The 20254-nt window shown below is 43.2% G+C and overlaps 1 protein-coding gene across 1 annotated transcript in view; it reads right to left on the bottom strand.

Annotated features, from left to right (window-relative positions):
* Positions 1 to 17268: 17268 nt before the first annotated feature.
* Positions 17269 to 20254, bottom strand: part of LOC122646361 (diacylglycerol kinase 7-like) — a 140446-nt gene continuing 137460 nt past the window's right edge. The window contains exon 12 of the mRNA XM_043839909.1: positions 17269 to 17604. Coding sequence (XP_043695844.1) covers positions 17446 to 17604 — 159 coding nt within the window. The 3' untranslated portion in view covers positions 17269 to 17445. The remainder of the gene's footprint in view (positions 17605 to 20254) is intronic.

The following is a 20254-nucleotide window of genomic DNA, read 5'->3' as shown; positions in this document are numbered from 1 at the left end:
TGCAACCTTCAAGCTAGATTAGATTATAAACGATTAAGGAAAACGAAGATGATTCTCTAGGGTTTCTTGATCATTCTCTTGATGAGAGAATGCTTTTTTCCATCTCTTTACATGGGAGTAAGGGCTCCTATTTATACAAATTTCACTTCTCAATCTACTTTCTCCGACCGTCTGGTGCCAGATGGCTTTCCTTCTTTGTAAGATCGTCCCCCTGTGCTCGGATTAGGAAAACTTTCAAAAGCACGATCCTCCCCTTGTACCCCAGGATTTGGAATCTTCCCACACATGGACTGCGGTTATCAGTCTCCATCCACCAGGGTGTCCTAAATAGATCTTGTTGACGTGTCTAGGCCAGTATAATTGTCTCGTTGGTGATCTGATCTATTATGTACGAGGACCGATTGCTTGTAATCCAAGCCATTCCACGTGTCAAATTTAGATGGGTAGATAAAGTATGGTGGATCATTTGCCCCCTACTCTCCTTACCTAGAATGTGGTATGGAGAGAATTATCCATTTGTCACGCGCAGCGGAGTTCTAGCCCGTATGCCCGGTTATTTACGATCTTCGCCCCCCAATACACCTTGGTGATGACTGGTTCTCGTTTATGTTGTTGTATGATCGGCAGACTAGTTACCGATCATGTATGCAAATTACTTCCTTTTATGAATCGTATTCCTCTCACTGATGATTTTACCTTTAGGTATGGAGCAGGAGTCTCCAAAATTGTGCCGCCATTCACCATTGTTTGCACGTGGGTCCGAAATATCTTCCGGATATCATAAGTTCGAATTTAAACCTCTTGCTTTCTCGGAGTTTTCCTTCTCGAGGGAGCTTGCCTCATTCTTTTAACATGTGTCTTTTTCTCTTTTCCTTACATCTTGACCGTTTAATTAAAATCATTGGGTTGATCAGAGGACTCCATTCCTTCCCCAAGGGTATAAAGTATTCTAACTTCTCGAGGCTTCTCTTCTTCATCGTCTTCGAATTTATTGAGCCTGAAAATCTCTTGATTCTCTACCTTCATCCCATCCCTGAAGCTATCCTGTTCTGCGTGTTTCTTCAACTACACTTCTCTTTTTCAAGTAAGTTCTCTTTCCTTTACTTCTACAGTTGATTTCTCTCCCCCCCCCCCCTTTTTTTTTTCTTTTTTTTCTGAGAGATGTCGAGCTCTAAGAAAACTCTGGCTCCCCAGTCTGACCGGGATGTAGCTTCCTTGTTCAAAGAATCCGAGGAGTTATATCATGGGGAGGGTGTTAGGAGAACCATTGTGGTTCAATCTAGGGTACTTGGAGAGGTTATCGTAGTTCCCAGGATATCTGTCTCGATTCAGCGGAGTAGGTCTGGTGTTTCCGCTAGTACTTTCGATCGCATCCCTCCGAAAAAACCTTCGGCTTCACTAGGGAGAAAGGCTCACCACATTCGCCAACCTCAAATTAATCCTACCAAAAAAGGGGTGGATGAAATCCCCTCGGCATTGACTATGTCTGATGTCATGGAGATTCGACTGATCTACTTGATCCCAGAGTCCGTTGATATCAAGTCCGCCTCTCCTGAGGACAGATTAAATACCAAGTACCCTAATGAGGTTGGCCTCATATCGGATGCTTTTAAGGCCGGCTTCCGTTATCCTCTTCCTGTATTTGTTTCCTGTCTTCTTAAACATTACGGAGTTGCCCCCAGCCAGTTACTCCCAAATTGCTGGAGATGTGTTGGAGCTTTCATCCTTAGATGTACTCGGTTAGGTAGATGTCCCTCTCCTGCCTTGTTCATTAGGTGTTTTCTACTAAATTCAAATAGTGCTCACCCTGGGTGGTATTACTTCCGTCAGCGCGACATCCCCATTATGGGCAAAATCCCTACCTCCATCCATGCTTGGAAACAAAGGTTCTTTTGGGCTTCATGCGTGGGACCCAGGTTCCCCAATACATGGGGTTTTCTGACCATCTCTGTTGGAAACAAGATCCCAATTCTCGAGGATCTATCCACCCTGGAAATGATAGTGAATACTCCGGGGCCTGTGGAATTGGCTAATATTGATGTCCTGGATATGTCCGAGGTGGAGAGGGGTGAGCGCCCCTGGATTTTCTCTCCTTCTTTTCGTCTTCTCTTTATTGATTTTTACTTTAGTGTGCTAACTCCTTCCTCCTTGTTTGGTGTAGTAGATTTCGATCTGGGTTCCCTTACTACCTTCATGGAGATGGAGAATCTATAAGTTACCGGGGATATGGTCCTCTTCCCTCTGACCCTGGATCAGAAGAAGAAAAGGAAGGAGGCTCCAACCGAGCAGAAGAAGGATCCCCTGAGGAAGGAACTTAAGAAGAATGTCCCTCCCCCAACCTCTGGGGGCCATAAGAATTAGGGCCAACACCTGAGTAAGAAGAAGGCACCCTACCCCTCCAATCATACTGTACGGGAGGAGGGCTCTCTTACAGTCTTCGATGGTGCCCCCTTGTTGGAGGGCACCGAGAAAAATAAGGGTAAGGAGAAGATTTCTTCAGAGTTGTTTATCCCCAAGTGGTTGGTATGAGTTGACCAGAAGGTGATCAGGGATACCAAGGCTGCTGAGCATATGGCATTGTCATGCATTTCCCTAGCCGACCGGGATGCCCTCTCGGATATGGAGGATGATGCGCTGAAGAGAACCGCCCTTGCACAGGGGCCTATGAGGTGATGCTCTCCCCTATTGGAGATTTCAGTGATCTCAGTTTACCTTTACTAACTTTTCCTTGTCCCAGGCTTTGCCTTTCGCCTTTGAGTTGGTACAACGGAAGAGGAAAATTACCTTCGTATACAGCCAGTTGGAGAAGGATTGTAAGGAGCTGAAGCGAACCTGTGACAACAGGAACGAGCAGATCCACTCTCTGGTTGCTCAAGTTAAATCACTGACGGAGGAGAAGATGGTCAAGGAGAAGGCCTTTGCGACGGCGGATAAAGGTCGTACCGCCGCCGAGAAATGTATTGAGGCCCTCAGCCTATCTAATAAAACGGTTGAGGAAGAGCTCGGTAAGAAGAACCAGCTGGTGAGAAAATAGAAATTGTGGATTTGAAGTCCAAGTTAGAGGACACTAGTACCGAGGCTGTGGAAGCCTATCTTTGCTTGGAGGATAACACCAAGGAGCGCATAAAGACTACTTCCAAGATTTTTTTGCAGGTGGCACACTCTATCTGGGCGCAGGTGAAGGAGAAGAAGCCTGATTTTGATTTCCAAGGTATAGCTGAGGTAGAATATATGATCGTTCGGTTGAAGGCTGGGGCCTTCGTCCCAATCTCGAATAGGGGAGAATTGATTATTCTGGTGCCACATCCCCCCTCAAGGACTATAAATGTGGCGAACACTGAGGCTGGGGGGTTCACTTCTACTGCGAAGGTTGAACAGACCGTCGCCGGGGATACTAAGCAGGTTGGGACGGTTGGGAAAGATTTCAAGCAAGGTGTGGCCTCACCGAAGGGAACCTCTTCCTCATCATGGGTGGATGCAGGATTGCTGACTTCTGACGATCAGGATCCGAAGGATTTCGCCTTAGTTTAGCTTCTTTCCTTTTCTTTTTTTTCTTTTTTTTTTTGGTTTTGGGCATGTTCTTCTGTTATTTTGCATATGTAATTCATCACGCAAGCTCTTAATGAAAAAGAAAAATGATCCTTTTCTGGGCTTCTTTGTTCTATGCTCGTCTTCAGAGTCACAATATCTGATCACGACCTTCGTGTTTTGCATATAGGGCTATACTTCCATGCCCGGTGTCGTACAGCCTGACACTGTGGAGCGAGAAAAGGAATTGTAGGCTTAGATAAAGATGTATGCGAGTTCGAACGCTGCCCTGTTGAAGTTCAAATCTCGTCTTGAGGATGAATTAGACTACTACAAGTCAGTTGAAAGTTGGGAGAAGGATCTGCTGGAAAGGCTGGACTTCGCTCGTGATATCGTAGACAATGTTGCTAACTATCTCTGGGTTAAGAAGTACGCCGCGACGAACCTCACCATCGAATATCTCTTGAAATCGACAGTCTTCCAGACCTTTTGTGAAGATAAGGCTTTAGAAGGTGCCCAGCACATATATGACACAATAAAGAAAGCTGCCCCCCACTTTAAGTGGGGGAAGATCGATTTGGGGTTCAATCCGAGAATTCCTGTGCAAGAGGTGAGGTTGGACCCATCTTCTATTTCGGTGCCCTTCTTTCCTCCTCCTGAGAATGCTCCAGGACCACTGCCCCCCAATCCTTGGTGTCCCAAGTGCCTATACTTGTCATTGTTTATTGTGCTTGGCCTGGCGATAATAACTAGCATACTTTATTTATGGAATTTTTATCCCTTTGCTGCTCGGTGTTTGTTGCTGGCATTATCGGTGTTCCATGACTGTTGCGACTAAACTTCACTTCACTATGGCTTTATCGGCTCGCAATGCTCGGGACGTGATTCCCTAACATGGTTAAGAGCAAATTATTTCTTCTTGTGGTGCCTATGACCATTTGGGCCAAAAGTTACCTTTATGGTTGGAAGATCTTTATGTCATCTTGGTTTCGTCCCCTGGATGCCATGATTGTAATTTCCAACATAGAACATTTATTATCTAGGCCCCTTTTGACACTTCGTTTACTACGCCATTAATGGGACACAAACAGAAGCTAAACTGTTGCCTCCCTTCTTAAACCTTTCCATAGATTTTGAAAAGCATAGGTGCAATGGGGACCTGTCCCATGGCCCCTAGCAGTTACTTCTCTTAAATCTGGAATATTGCCTTTTGGGATTCTCTTTTGATCTAGACCGTCCGTTCAACCATAAATATCAGTTTCTCCTTCTTCTTTCCTTACCATATTCTGCTTCTTCCCTTTGGAGCGAAGCCATGGATCTTCTCTATGGGTTTCTTCCCTGCGCTTCTCTTGACGCCCTCTTATTTCTTTGGTGTTGTGACTGTCCTTGCTTCTATGGCTATAACAGATGCCCTTTTTTGGGTGCTGACTTTCAGCTTGGTGGTACTGTTTTCGGCTCTGATCTTTAATCGACATTTGCCCTTACAACTTCGCTCTTCAATCGACACACGGTGTCTTTAGTAGTTCCCTTCTACCTTGAAGGGGGCAACGAGACAATGGTTCTTGCGCTTTCGGCCACGCTCCATGACCAACTTCGTGGAGCTTGGAAGGTCTTTTTTGGCCCACTTCGTGAATAACAGGGTCTATAAGAAGACAGCCGCCAATCACTTGACTATAAAGCAGCACCCCGATGAGTATATCAGGGACTTTCTTACAAGATTCAACAAGGAGGCACTGGAGGTGCGAAACTTAGACCAAATCGTGAAGTTCCAGGCTCTGCGCAGCAGCATCAAGGATGTCGAGTTAAAGAGGTCCCTGATCATGGATGAATTGGCCGATATGTATGAACTTTTCTCATGCTGCGAAAAGCACATCAACATGGCCGAAGTTCTTGTAGCCAAGCAAGAAAAAGAAGGCAAACCCGAGAAGAAAAGCCAAGAAAAGAAAGATACACAAGTTGGGGAGAACGGTCCGAAGCACGGCAGAGAACAGAAGGAGGGGAAGAGAAAGAGAGAAGACAAGGCCTGGGTTACAAAGAATGATGCAGGACCAGAGCCGATTTAACCGGCCCTCACACACAACCGAGCATATATCCTAAATGAGATTAAAGACCAAGTGACCTTGCGTTGGCCCACCAAGATGGTCAAACCCGCGCACGAGCGTAATAAGAGTAAATACTGTAGATTTCATCAAGACCATGGTCACGATACCGAGGATTGCAGGCAATTGAAGGACAAGATTGAAGCCCTTATCTAGAGAGGCCGATTGGGCCGCTTTATTAAGAAAGATGGCAATGAAAGGAGGCAAGAGTATTGTCCCCAGGAGTCCGAGGAGAAGGCCAATTCACCCGCTTGGTTAGATAAGGAGGACCGGGCAAGGGGGAAACGACAAACTGAGAATGCCCCACTTAGGGAAATTGCTACCATATATAGGGGCCCAGGGCTGGGAGGTGAGTCCTCTAATTCTAGAAAGAATCATGCTCGGAGCATCTTCTAAATAGATATGCCTGACAAGAGAAGAAGGACCAAACATCAAATCACGTTCTCAGAAGAAGATTTATCCGACATACAATCTCCTCATGATGATGCCTTGGTAATCAAAATGACTATTGCCAACTGTATTGTGGCCAAGATCCTTGTGGAAAATAGAAGCTCGGTTGACATCTTGTACTATGACGCATTTGAGAAAATACACCTGAAACCCGAGATGTTGAAGAGGGTTGAATCTCCTCTATATGGATTCGACGGAGCCCCGGTGCAATTGAATTGTTGGTAACAGTAGGGACAGAACCCAAGCTCTCTACAGTGATGATAAAATTTTTGGTGGTAAAGGTGAACTCCACCCATAACGGGAAACTGGGTCAACCAGGGCTCAATGCTCTCCAGGCCATGGTCTCCACCGGACCTTTGCCCCACAGCGACAAGAGAAAGTGATTGAAGAGGTAATCAAGCTGCTGGAAGTAGGGTTCATAGAAGAGGCCATCTATCCAGAGTGGCTTTCTAATGTTGTAATGGTACCCAAGCCTAACAGCAAATGGTGGATGTGTATCGATTTCACTGATTTGAATAAGCATGCCCTAAAGACTACTACCCTTTGCCTCGTATTGATTTACTAATGATGCAATTGTCAGCTATGAAATGTTTAGTTTCATGGAAGCTTATTCCGGATATAAACAGATTATAATGTACAAACCAGATATCTTGAAGACTTCCTTCATCGCCAGAAGGGATACATACTGTTATACCCATATGCCCTTTGGTTGAAAAACGCAGGAGCTACCTATCAACGATTGGTAAATCACATCTTTAAAGGTCAAATAGGGCATAATATGGAAGTCTATGTGGACGATATGCTGGTAAAAAGCTTGAAGGCAACAAATCATGTCGTGGACCTGGGAGAGGCATTCCGAATTTTGAGGGAAAGCAAAATGAAGTTGAACCCGACCAAGTGTACCTTTGGGGTAACCTCAGAGAAGTTCCTTGGTTTTATGGTCTCGAGAAGGGGAATAGAGGCTAATCCGGCTAAAATCAAGGCTATACTAGAAATGCACCCACCAGGCAGAGTCAAGGACCTACAAGAATTGACAGGGAGAGTGGCGGCACTAGGAAGGTTTGTCTCGGCTTCAGGGGAACATTGTCTCCCTTTATTTAAGGCATTGAAAAACCAAGCCCGGGAGAGACAAGCAAAAGGAACTAGGCTAACTTTTGAATGGACAGAAGAATGTCAGACAGCGTTCACGTATTTGAAAAAGTATTTGACCAATCAACCACTCTTGACCAAGCCAGAGCCAGAGGACACTCTTCAGCTATTTAGTCATAATCGTGGTAGCGGTAAGCGCGGTATTAATCCGAGGAGATGGTCGGGTGCAGAGACCAATCTACTATGTTAGTAAGGTGCTCCTAGATGCCAAAACCAGATATAACAAAATTAAGAAATATGCTTGTGCTCTGGTAATGGCCGCATGGAAGCTAAGACCATACTTTCAAGCCTATACCATAGAGGTAATAATACACCAGCCTTTGAAGCAAATTCTGGCCAAACACGACTACTCTGGACGATTGGTAGCATGGTCGGTAGAACTTGGAGAATTTGACATCCAGTATAAGCCCTGCACCGCCATCAAGGCTCAGGCCCTCGCAGACTTCGTCGTCGAATGCACTTTGCCAGACAATGAGGTAACGCTAGAAGACGGTGCTAGGGAGTTAGCAGAATCCTGGACTCTAAATGTGGATGGTTTGTCCAGCAACAACGGATGTGGCGTAGGCCTAATATTGGCTAGTCCAGGGGATTCTTGGTACAGTACGTGCTAAGATTTTAGGTCCAGACCAAGAATAATGGAGCCGAGTATGAGGCCCTAATTGCCAGTTTGAATCTGGCAAAGAGTCTGATGATAAAGAACATCACCATCCACAGTGATTCTCAGTTAGTGGTCAATCAGGTGAATGGAGAATATGAAGCGAAGGAACCGCGCATGGCGCTGTATCTAGGAAAGGTACACAACTTAATAGATGGGGTTACTCGCTTTCAAATATTACAGGCGTCTCGAGCACAAAACGCCTCTGCATATGCACTCTCTAGGCTAGCCACCTCAGAGTTCCAAGACCTAGGCTGAACGATGTACATAGATGTTCTCGGCGCACCGAGCATAGAGGAAACCAAGGACATACTGCCCATTGAAGTTGAGCCTTGCTGGATGGACCCCCTCATAGCCTATCTCCAAGGGGGCACACTCCTAACAAATAAAGAAGAAGCTAAAAAGACACGAATGAGAGCAATGCGGTACACAATGATCGGAGGAGTACTATACAAGAAGGCCTATGCCCTGCCCTACTTGAAATGCCTCAGGCCATTCGAAGTAGAATACGTTCTTAGGGAAATCCATCCAGGCTTTGCGGACAACACTTGGGGGGCATAGCATTGGCTCACAAGGTCATTAGACAAGGGTACTTTTGGGCATATCTATGAAAAGAAGCAATGAGTTTTATATGCAAATGTATCAAATGCCAAACCTTTGCACCGATCACATGTCAACCAGCCACGGAGCTCACTTCCATTTCTAGTCCATTACCTTTCGTACAGTGGGGAATGTACATTCTAGGTCCATTCCAAAAGGCATCGGGAGGTAGACAATTTATGGTAGTGGCAGTTGATTACTTCACCAAATGGGTGGAGGCAGAGGCCTTGGCAATAATCCCAACTGCAAAGGTGTGGAGGTTCTTCCTCCATTCCGTCATATACAGATATGGCATTCCGAGAACACTTATCACGAATAATGGAAAGCAATTTGAGCAAAAGTTTAAGGTTTTCAATGATCAGTATGAAATTCAGCTACGTAAGACCTCAGTAGCACATCCCCAATCTAACGGCCTGACAAAAGCCATGAACAAAATCCTACTGGATGGGATAAAAAAGAAGTTGGAAACAGCCAAAGGGTTGTGGGCCGAGGAGCTGCCGAGCATTCTATGGGCGGACCAAACAACTACAAGACGCACAATAGGCGAAACACCATTTATGTTGACATATGGAACTGAGGCAGTGATCCCTGTGAAAATAGGAGAAACTTCATTGAGGGTACAACTCTATGATCAAGAAGCTAATGCGGAGGAACTAAGAGCAAATTTGGACCTGTTGGAGGAAATTCGAGAAACTGCACGTGTAAGGAATGCCGCGCACCAACAACGAACAACACATCATTATAATGCAAAGGTAAAACCAAGAATGTATCACCAAGGAGACCTTGTATTTCGCAAAGTAAAAGCCTCTGATCCGAGAGCCATGGGAAGTTAGCGCCTAATTGGGAAGGACCATATAGAATCTCCAAACAAGTGACACCATGAGCTTACCATTTGGAAACTTTGGAAGGATACCCATACCACGGTCTTGGAATTAAGAAAATTTGAAAAAATTCTATCAATAAAGGTCAGTCCTCATTTGTTTTAAATCAACTTCGCCTTGTATTACTACATGCTCGTATTACAACGATCAATAAAGGCATCAATATTTGTTTATCATATTTGGGGAGCCATAATTCATTTTCATAAGTAAATCTTACATGCTATTATCAATGATGTACAAAAAGATCCATGGTCACCGGACCATTGGTGAGTTACACCATAGTGGCGTTCCACAAAAAGATCCATGGTCACCTGACCATAATGGTGAGTTGCACTATAGTGGCGTTTCAGAAAAAAAATAAAATTCATGGTCATCCGACCATAATGGTGAATTGAACCATAATGGCGTTCCACAAAAAATCCATGGTTATCTGACCATAATGGTGAGTTGCACCATAGTGGCGTTCCACAAAAAATCCATGGTCATCCTACCATAATGGTGAGTTGCACCATAGTGGCATTCCACAAAAAATCCATGGTCATCCGACCATAATGGTGAGTTGCACCATAGTGGCATTCCACAAAAAATCCATGGTCATCCGACCATAATGGTGAGTTGCACTATAGTGGCGTTCCACAAAAATAATTCATGGTCATCCAACCATAATGGTGAGTTGCACCATAGTGGCGTTCCAAAAAAAAAGATCCATAGTCATCTGATCATAATGGTGAGTTGCATCATAATGGCGTTCCACAAAAACAATCGGTAACCTTTCGACCACAATTGCAAGTTGCACCATGGTGGCACTTCAAAGTTAACAGGTGTGCCGACCATAAGTTGGAGAGTAGCACTAGTATGGATGATATGATCGGCCAACCACGACGAGAAGTTTTGACAAGAAGAACAAAAGTAAAAGAAAAACAGAAGTGACAAGTCAAGTAGCAAAAAGTTCTTTATTGACAAATACCGAGGTATACAACAGATACATGATTATTTTTACAAATAAGATGTACAAGATATAGAACATGCTCGACTGCAGGTGAACGCCTCTCCCGTGCAAAGGAAATGAAACAAGAACGAGATGCGCCTAAACCACAAGCACATGGAACATCGACTTGATTCGCCAAAGAGGAGATCTGGGGGATAAGGGGTGCAGGGGCCAAGAAAAGTGAGACAGGTGTAGCCATAACCAGAACTCCAGGTCGATTATGATTAACCCTGACATTCATGATGCAATACACCGTGGCCCAAAGCAACCTTGAGAAGCCTTGGGGGACTGCTTTGCCAATTAGGAATCACCATACCAGCATCTTTGAGCTCCTCTGAAGACAGAATGAATCCCATGGGCGTCCTCCTAACCCTGCCAGAGACAATGAGGTTGAAGATGACAAAGGAAGACGCCGGTTTAGGCCTTCTAGCGCACTACTTGTGCAAAATCTCCATCCTCGAACTCTAAGGAGGATAGGAAAGGTAGGAAACAACCCCCTTAAAACTCCCATTCTCTCTGTGATAGCATGACCGCACCAAGTATTGGCAAGGGCACACCATTCAGAGAGGTGCCCACCAGCTTGGAACACCAAAAGACACTGTGTGTTGATTGAAGGTCAAAGCTGTAAGGACAAATGTCCATTAAAGATCGGAGCCGAAAGCAACTTCACAAAGTGGGAATTCAACATCCAAAAATAGGCATCCGGTGTAGTCATAGAGACAACGGCAGTCGAGACACCAAAGTAAGAGTGCTTTAAGAGAAGTGCAGGGAAGAAACCCGCAGGGAAAGTCCATGGCTTCGCTCTAAATGAAGGAAGCAGAGAATAGTAAGGAAGGAAGAAGGAAGAAGTACTATTTATGGAGGAATAGATGGCTCAAATCGAAAGAGAATCCCAAAAGGCAATACCCAGATTTAAGAGAAGTAACTACCAAGGGCCACGCGGCAGGTCCCCATTGCACCTACGCTTTTTGAAAACTACGAAAAGGTTTAAGAAGGGAGGCTACAGTTTAGCTTCTACTTAAGTCCCATTAATGGCACAGTAAACGAGGCATTAATAGGGATTCAGGCAATAAATGTTCTGCATTGAAAATTACAAACAGGATCATCTAAAAGATATCCTGACCATAAAGGTGACTATCACCAAAAAACCAAAAGGGGGACAAGCACCACAAGAAGAAATGACTTCCACCTAACTAAGGAGGAGAACTAAGCATTATGAGCCAAACAAGTATCGAGCATCAAAGGGATAAAAATTCCATAAATAAAGTATGCCAGTTATTACCGCCTGGCCAGATACAATGAATCGATTACAAGTATGAGCACTTGGGACGCTGAGGATTGGGGGGCAGTAGTCCTGGAACATTTTTGGGAGGAGGAAAGAAAGGTATCGAGATAGAAGATGAGTCCAACCTCACCTCCTACATGGGAACTCTAAGGTCAAACCCCAAGTTGATCTTCCTCCACTTGAAGTGGGGGATGGCACCCCTTACTTTATCATATAGGCGTTGGGCACCTTCTAAAGCCTTATCTTCACAAAAGCACTGGAAGACCGCCGATTTCACGAGATATTCGATGATAAAGTTCGTCGCCGCATATTTTTTTGCCCAGAGATAGTCAGCAACATTATTTACAATATCCCGAGCAAAGTCCAATCTTTCCAGCAAATCATTCTCCCAACTCTCAATTGACTTGTAGTAGTCTAGTTCATTCTCAAGGTGAGAATTGAGTCTCCACAGAATAGCGTTTGAATTCGCATACGCCGTTATCCGAGCTTGTAACTCCTCTCGCTCTCAAGGTGTCAGGTTGTGTGATTCCGGGCATGGTAGAATAACCCTATAGGAAAAACACAAAGGTCATGATCGGATGACATAATACTAAAGACGAGCATAGGACAACATGTCCATAAAATAATTGTTCTTCATTAAAAACATATGAATTACACTTATAGACTACACAAAAGAACATGCCTAAAAAGCTAGAGAGAAAAAGGAGAAGAGCTAAACTAAATCGGAGTCTTTCGGATCCTGAGCATCCAAAATAGGCATTGCTTCATCTAAGGGTAGCAACGACGAGTTCCCTTCCGCCGGGTTGGTGCCCTGCTCGGTACCTTACTCAAAAATCTTCTCCACCGCCTCGGTTTGCATGGTCACTCCAGTCTCAGTCTCCTCAACCACCACCGTGGAAGTGGACACCCCGACCTCGACACTGGCCACTTGGGGAGTCATGGAAGGAGGATACGGCAGCGGAATCACCAGTTGACCCCTAGTCGAAGTAGGGACATAGGCCCCAGACTTCAACCGGACGAGCATATATTGCACCTCGGGTATACTATCAAAATGAAAATCAGGTTGCTTCTCCTTCACCTGGTCCCAGATGGAGTGGGACACTTGCAGAAAAATCTTAGAGGCCATCTTCAGGTGCTCCCTGATGTTGGCATCCGAGCTGAGATAGGCCTCCATGGCGTTAGCGCTAGAGTCCTCCAATTTGGACTTCAAGCTTGCAATCTCCTTTTTCTAGTTCTTAACCAACTGATCCTTCTTACTTAGTTCTTCCTCAGTCCTTTTATTGGATAGAAGGAGAGCCTCCACACGTTCCTCGTTGGCAGCAAGATTTCCATCCGCCTCAGCATGAGCCTTCTCCGCGGCGCTCTTTCCCTCCGTCAATTCTTTCACCTCCGCAGCTAGAATATGAATCTGATCGTTCCTGTCAAGGCAGATTTGCTTCAGCTCCCTACACTCCTTCTCCAGTTGGCTGTACACTTAGGCAATCTCCCTCTTGCGCTCCACCAACCCAGAAGCGAAAGCCAAAGCCTGGAATAAGGGAAAATCAACAATAATCACCTAAAACCCCAATATCGCTAATGAAAGAAAGCATTACCTCGTAGGCCCGTGTAAGGGTGGTACTCTCTAGCGTATCATCATCCATATCTGAGAGCACGTCCCGGTCAACTGGAGGAATGCAAGTTAACACCAGATGCTCGGCAACCATTGCATTTCTGATCACCTTCTAGTCAGTACAAACCGACCACTTGGGGACAAGCAAATCCGAACTCAGCTTCCCCTTGCCCTTGTCTTTCCCAGCAACTTCCAACAAGGGGGCATCCTCAAAGACTGTGAGAGAGCCCTACTCTCGTGTAGTATGGTCGGAGGAGGAAGGTACTTTCTTCTTGCTCGAGTACTGATCTTGATTTTTGTGATCCCCAAAAGGCGGGGGAAGGACATTTTTCTTGGGTTCTTTTCTCGAAAGATCCTTCTTTTGTTCGGTTGGAGCTTCCTTTCTCTTCTTCTTCTTATCCAAGGGGGAAAGGATTGTATCCCCGGTAACCTGGAGATTCTCCATCTCCATGAAATTGGTAAGGGAACTCAAATCAAACTCCACTGCACTGAACATTAAAGAAAGGGTTAGCACAACGTATAAACCAACGAGAAGAGGACAGTAAAAAGAGACGAATTCCAGGGGCGCTCACCCCTCTCCAACTTGGACATGTCCAGAGCATCAATAGCGTCTAGTTCCACAGGATCCCGGTGGCTCACCATCATTTCCAAGGTGGATAGGTCCTCGGCATCAAGGATTGAGATCCTGTTTCTAGCGGAGGTGCTCGGGAAACCCCATATATTAAGAAATCTGGGTCCCACATATGAAGCCCAAAAGAATCTCTGTTTCTAACCGTGGATGGAGGTGGGGATTCTGCCCATAATAGGAATGTTGCACTGACGAAAGTAATACCACCTGGGGTGACCACTGTTTGAGTTCAATAGGAAACACCTAATGAACAAAGCAGGAGAGGGACGTCTACCTAATCGAGTACATCTAACTATGAAGGCTCCGACACAACTCCAGCAGTTTGGGACCAATTGGCTGGGGGCAACTCTGTAATATTTAAAGAGACAAGAAATGAATACCGGAAGAGGATAGTGGAGCCCGGCCTCAAAAGCATCCAGGATGAGACTAACCTCATTAGGATGCTCAGTATTCAACCTGTCCTCGGGAGAGGCGACCCTAAGGTTAACAGATTCCGTGATTAAATAAACTTCTCGGATCTCCATAAGGTCAGACACCAACAATGGGGAGGAAATCTCATCCACCCCTTTCCCTATGGTACGATCAAGTTGGGGTTGGCGGATATGATAAGCCTTTTTCCCACGGGATGCCAAGGATTTCTTGGGGGAGGCACGACTGGAAGTATTGGGGGAAGCACCAGATGTACTCTACTGAACTAAAATAGAAGCCCTAGGAACTGCGACACCCTCCATAGATGACCTAGGAGGAATCCCCTGGTTCTCCTAAAAACTTCCCCATGGTATAACTCTTCAGCTTCTTTTAATAGGGAATCTACCTCGCAGTTGGGCTCAAGAACCAGGGTTTTCTTAGACTTCGTCATCTCTCAAAATAAAAAGAAAAGATAGAGAGAAGAAAGAAATCAACTGAAGAAATAAAGGAAAAAGGAACTTACTTGAGCAAAAGAGATGCAGTTAGAGAAAGAAGAGACACAGAGCGGGGTAGCTTTAGAGATGGAGTGAAGTTAGAGAGTCGAGAGATTTTCAAGCAAGGAAACTCGAAGACGATGAAGAAGAAAAGCCACAGGAAGTTAGAACACTTTATACCCTTGGGGGTAAAGAACCAAGACTCCTGATCCAACCAACAATTTTGTTTGAGAGGTCAAGATACAAGGAAAAGATTAAAAAAAAAAAAAAAAAAAAAAAAAGCACGTGTTTCGAGAGTGAGGTAAGCTACCTCGACAAGGAAAACACCGGGAAAACAAAGAAATTTAAATTCAAACTTTATGATATCCCCTCAACTTCCCTCAAAAGACGTGAAATCCGGAAGATATTTCAGATCCACGTGCGAACAACGGCGAATGGTGGCGCGATTATAAAACACTCTCAAGGGTAAAATTTTCCAAATGAAAAATGTAATTCAAAAGGAAAATGGATCATGATTGGTATCCAGCTTCGCCAAGCATTGAAACTGATCACCATCAAGACATAATAAACAGGTAAAGATTGTAGATAACCGAGCATACAAGCTAAGATGTCTCTGCGCGTGATGATTGGATAATTCTTCCCATACCTCACTCCAGGTAAGGGGAGTAAGGGGCAAATGATACACCACGTTTTATCTACCTAATGCTTGACACGAGGACCAACTTGGATTGGAAGTAATCGGCCCACGACCAGAAAAAGGGAGACCACAAACGAAACGGTTATACCAACCTAGACACGTCAGCAATATCAGTTAAGAACTTCCAAGTTGGTGAAGGCTGAAAATCATAATTCACGTGCGAGAAGATCGAGGATCCTGAGATTTGAGGAAAGAATTCCCCTTTGTCAAAGGATTTCCTAATCTGAGCATAGGGGGACCACTTAACCAGAAAGGAAAGCCCTTTGGCAGATCCAAGGAGGATTAGAGGGAAGGGATTGGGAAGAAATCTGTATAAATAAGGATCCATGCACCCATGTAAATTCATTCTTTGATCAATAGAGAAATCAAGAAACACAAAAGATTGTTCTTCGTTCTCCATAATCTTTTCTAGTCCAGGGTAGCTTGAAAGTTGCAATGGTTGAGGATCTTTTCTTGAGTAACATTCTTTGTGCAGCAGCCTCTAAGCAAATCTTTTCTTATCCTTTAAAAGATCTCAGAAATATTATGAGCCTCTGGGAAGCAACAAAAGGTTTTTGAATCAATGAGCATCAATGAGCAGAGACTACCCATCCTGAAGCTCATAATAGTTGCGTTTTAATCGTAATTTTTTTCCTATGTGTCTGGGTTCAGCCTGCGCTGCAGCACAGGGAACATCGACCCTTTTCAATAATATCAATATGGCCAATTGTCTATTGAACTATTTCTCAAACTTCTAATATCCCGCAAAACTGACTTCTTATTTGTGCTTTGCGATGAAATTATCATATAGATGCCACCTTGGCTTTGGTGATACGGTTCTATTTGTTGATATGTTGAGACCACGGAGCCAATCCCACCACCTGTTTGGGCGGTTATGGGATAGGAGGAATGATCATTGTACTGAAAAAAAACCCCACAAGTGAAATGTGACTTGCATAACATGTCCATGAATTCGAGGGTTGACGAGTTAATGGGATAACCTATTTGTCTCAGTTTGCTTTAACTCATGTTGAAAAACCAAAACAAAAAAAAAAAAAAAAGGAAGGGGGCAAAACTTTATCAGAACGACTGACCTAAAAAATTTGTGACATGGCAGATTTAATGGACTCAAATTTTGTTGATAAATTTTAGTACAAACAGAGTTTACGAAGTGACAAAATAGAGATTTAAAATTTAAAATTTAAGGACTGTGAGGGAGTGCAAGTAAAAGTTGAAGTTACATAGGCATGCATGGACACCCTATATATACCTTAAAACTAAACTTCTCTTTAAGCCCTAATACAAACGCAATGGCATCCATCGTACCATCTTTTGATCTGCAATCTCAATCTTTCTAGTGTTCAGGGCTTCTCTTATATCAGGTAAACATTTTACTCCCAGCTTTTCATCATCCTTGTTAATATACCACGTTACCCAATCGATCATGATCTGGCTGCAGTTTGGAGAAGGCATTGCTTTGTAGTTATGGCATCCATCTAGCTTGTTGTATGACAATCCCTCTGAGTTGGTGAATATGTCTTTCCATGGTGTCTTTTCCCTATATTTGAAATAACACCTTAAAGAATTGAAAATAGTATAAGCATGAACACAGCCTGGTTTTGTGCAGAAGTCTCCATGCTTCATTCTTCTCCAAGAGTCAAAGAAGACCCATTTAGCCGATTTTTCACCGTATCTACCAGAAGCATGGAATAGGCTTACCCACGTATAACATATGCAAACACTAGCAGACCACACACAAGTACCATCATAAACTAGTAAATTAGAAATAGTACTTTAACTAAAATGAATACAAAAATATAGAGAATTCATCAACGATGAATTAAGAACACCATTTTTTCTGAAATTGGTTAATTAAGAACAACATCAATTACAAGCCCATGGAAGATTTAAATGGCTTTACATGGTGTCCAAATCATTTCTAATTTTGAACTTGATTCAAGGATGCAAACCTAAGTCAAGGATAAGCCAGCAAAATCATTCTCCATTTATCATTGTTGATTGAAAAGGCACCCTCTTTATCTCCACAAATGTTGAATATTCCTTGTCCATCGGCTGTTTCCATGGTTCCCCATCCATCTGCATATATGCATTTCTCCACTCCCCACCTCTAATTTCTAATCTAACTGCAGCAGCCTGAAAGACACCAGTGATAATTCCAAAGGATTACCACATCAGTAATATTCCACTCTCCAACTCTAAATATGATCTAAATCACAATTAAGCATCATTATTGACTAGGATTTATGATTAATCTTTATGGACCACGACATCAAGCACAAACTTTTGAAAGTCAATATTATAAAAATGCTGTACTCTGTTTCTCTTCACCCATGGTGAGGAGAGAATCTCTTCAACCAAAGGATCAGACCCTCTGATTGGACTGGGGAAGGGTGTGTTCAACCTCAAAATAGGGGGGGGGGGGGATGAGAGCTAATGATCAGCCAAGAGTTCAATCATAGCATCACATCACTAATGATGAAGACGGCTGAAGGAAAACTTTATCCAAAAATGTTTCTGGAAGATTGACATAATGCACTCGTATTAAAAGCAGAAAAGATGATAGGTCCGTCTTGAAAAGAACTAGAAACTTTGATGTTTCAATAAATATTGGTATTCACATACGATTGAAAAAAATTATGATTCAAGATAGTTAATTTCGGAAGAATGTAAAACAGGAGGACAGGAAAACAGAACTTATTGTACACTATCAGAAGCCAAAAAACAAGGACCTCAGTATAGATTAAAAGCATTACAGAGATTAGGTACATTATAGATTAGAGCACTTCAGGCAGGTGAAGTCCCAGATCAGTATGTGGAAGTTCATAGAGACACACACAATGTTGGTACAAGCTATTTCCAAGAAAGCATGGCATGATCAAACTACAAGATCAATGAACAATTTCAAAAAGAAGTGCGTTTTTAGTATTGATACAAAATTTCTCTTCATATTTCAGCACACTTTTTGAGTTTTTTTTTTTTTTTAAAATTTTTTATGCACCCTTTCAACTTTTCGGCTATTTCTGAGTCCATTCCTTTGTACCCAATTATGAAATGGGTCCCTATAGGGGTCTAGCATTGGACAACCAATAAATATTTAAGCATATAAAATTAGGAAATTTCAATAGTACAACATTTTGTTCATTTTGACATTTCATTTATTTCATTGCTCTTTCATTAAGAATCAAAGATTCAATGTGTTTTTTTTTTGTAAATGTCAATAATAAGAGATATGCAACCAACTGTCCCTTCTTGCTGGGCCAAATCTAATACACATACCCAACATGAACTCAAAGTCATGGTCTTTGTATGCATGGACCTAAGAAAAATTTAGACCCAAAGGCATTCTTGAGCAGTTATTTCAGTAACCCCAGGTTTTATTGAAGCCCCCTTCTTGGTCAGAAGAAGAGTTTTCCTATCACAATACCTATTGAATAAAATTTTATTTCAGTCACTGTACATAACTATCATCAGAAACAGAAGGCAATCAGATCATACGAAACATGTAAAACTTACGCAAAAGGTTCTCTATACAAGCATATCAAGAAAGGGATCTCGTGAGAAGCAGGTTCATGGCCACTGATAATGGTGCATTATATCCTGGTCGTTGAACTCCGAATCATGATACAAATCTTCACAATTGGCAGCTATACATGTTACTGTGTATGGCCCATTCAGATACAGGAAATAAGAAGTGTTAGATCAATGTAAATTGTAAAACACTAAGGTATGTCCCCTCTGGACCCAGCCCCAATCACTGCATTTTTTTCCCTGCTCCCATGGTTAAACCCTCTACGGCCTTGGCTCTCATTTCATCCACCTATTTGAATGTCCCAATCATCAAAATCCTCTTTGGTCCTTCAATCTACACACCAATTTGACTTTATCATCTACAGTATTGCCATCCCCCGATAAGTGTAAGCTGAAGAAAATTGAATAGCTGTTTGGAGTAATAAAACAAAGTTCTATTAATCAGATTAGAGCCCACATCCACGATCTTCTTCTGATTTCTCTCTATCGTTTTTAGCCTGTGGTGTGCAGCCACCTACAGCTGCCTTTACTATGGTGTAAATCCACTCTTATAGAAGAATTAATGGAGTGATATCTACTACTATCTACCCTATTTGATGATTGATTAGATTTCTCATTCACCTACTCTTGAAGGCTGCTACAATCGATGTCAAGACAAAACCCTGACAATTATCGATTTGTCTCTGGGAAGGCTGTTGTTGCGGTTCAAGGCTGCTTCTACATATTATTTATTGCTTCTGGAAGTTGTTGCAACCTGATTTGACTGATGGGGCTGCTTATTTGAAGGTCTACCTCTCCTTCTCAGAAACCCTGAGATCGATTCTGTTTTTTGCTCTTGGCTGTCTTCATTGAGTGTGGTATTGCTGCTGTTCTTTGCTTCTCTTATTGCTGCCGATTAGTTATCTTCTTATTGGTTGCTGCTGTCATCTTTCTCTTACTGCTGAATCGACTACCATTGTTGCTTGTTCTTATTGGTTCCTAAAGTATACCTATCATGGCTGATTCGAAGACACCCCATGACAATGTTAATGTTCAGATTACCTCCATTAAATTGAAGGGGAATTCCAACTACGTACTGTGGGCACAAGCTGTCCGGATTTACATTATAGCTAAGGACAAGCTTAGCTACATTACCTCTCCTCCTCCAGAACCAGACTCTAAGGATTACAGCACATAAAATAAGGAGAATGCTATTATTTTAATTTGGTTATGGAACAGTATAGAGCCGGATATCGCTGCGAATGTTATGTTTCAC

The sequence above is a fragment of the Telopea speciosissima genome, chromosome 11 (assembly GCF_018873765.1).
Source record: "Telopea speciosissima isolate NSW1024214 ecotype Mountain lineage chromosome 11, Tspe_v1, whole genome shotgun sequence".
NCBI lineage: Eukaryota > Viridiplantae > Streptophyta > Magnoliopsida > Proteales > Proteaceae > Telopea > Telopea speciosissima.
The sequence above is the reverse complement of the archived record's forward strand: the minus strand, read 5'-3'. Positions and strand labels throughout refer to the sequence as shown.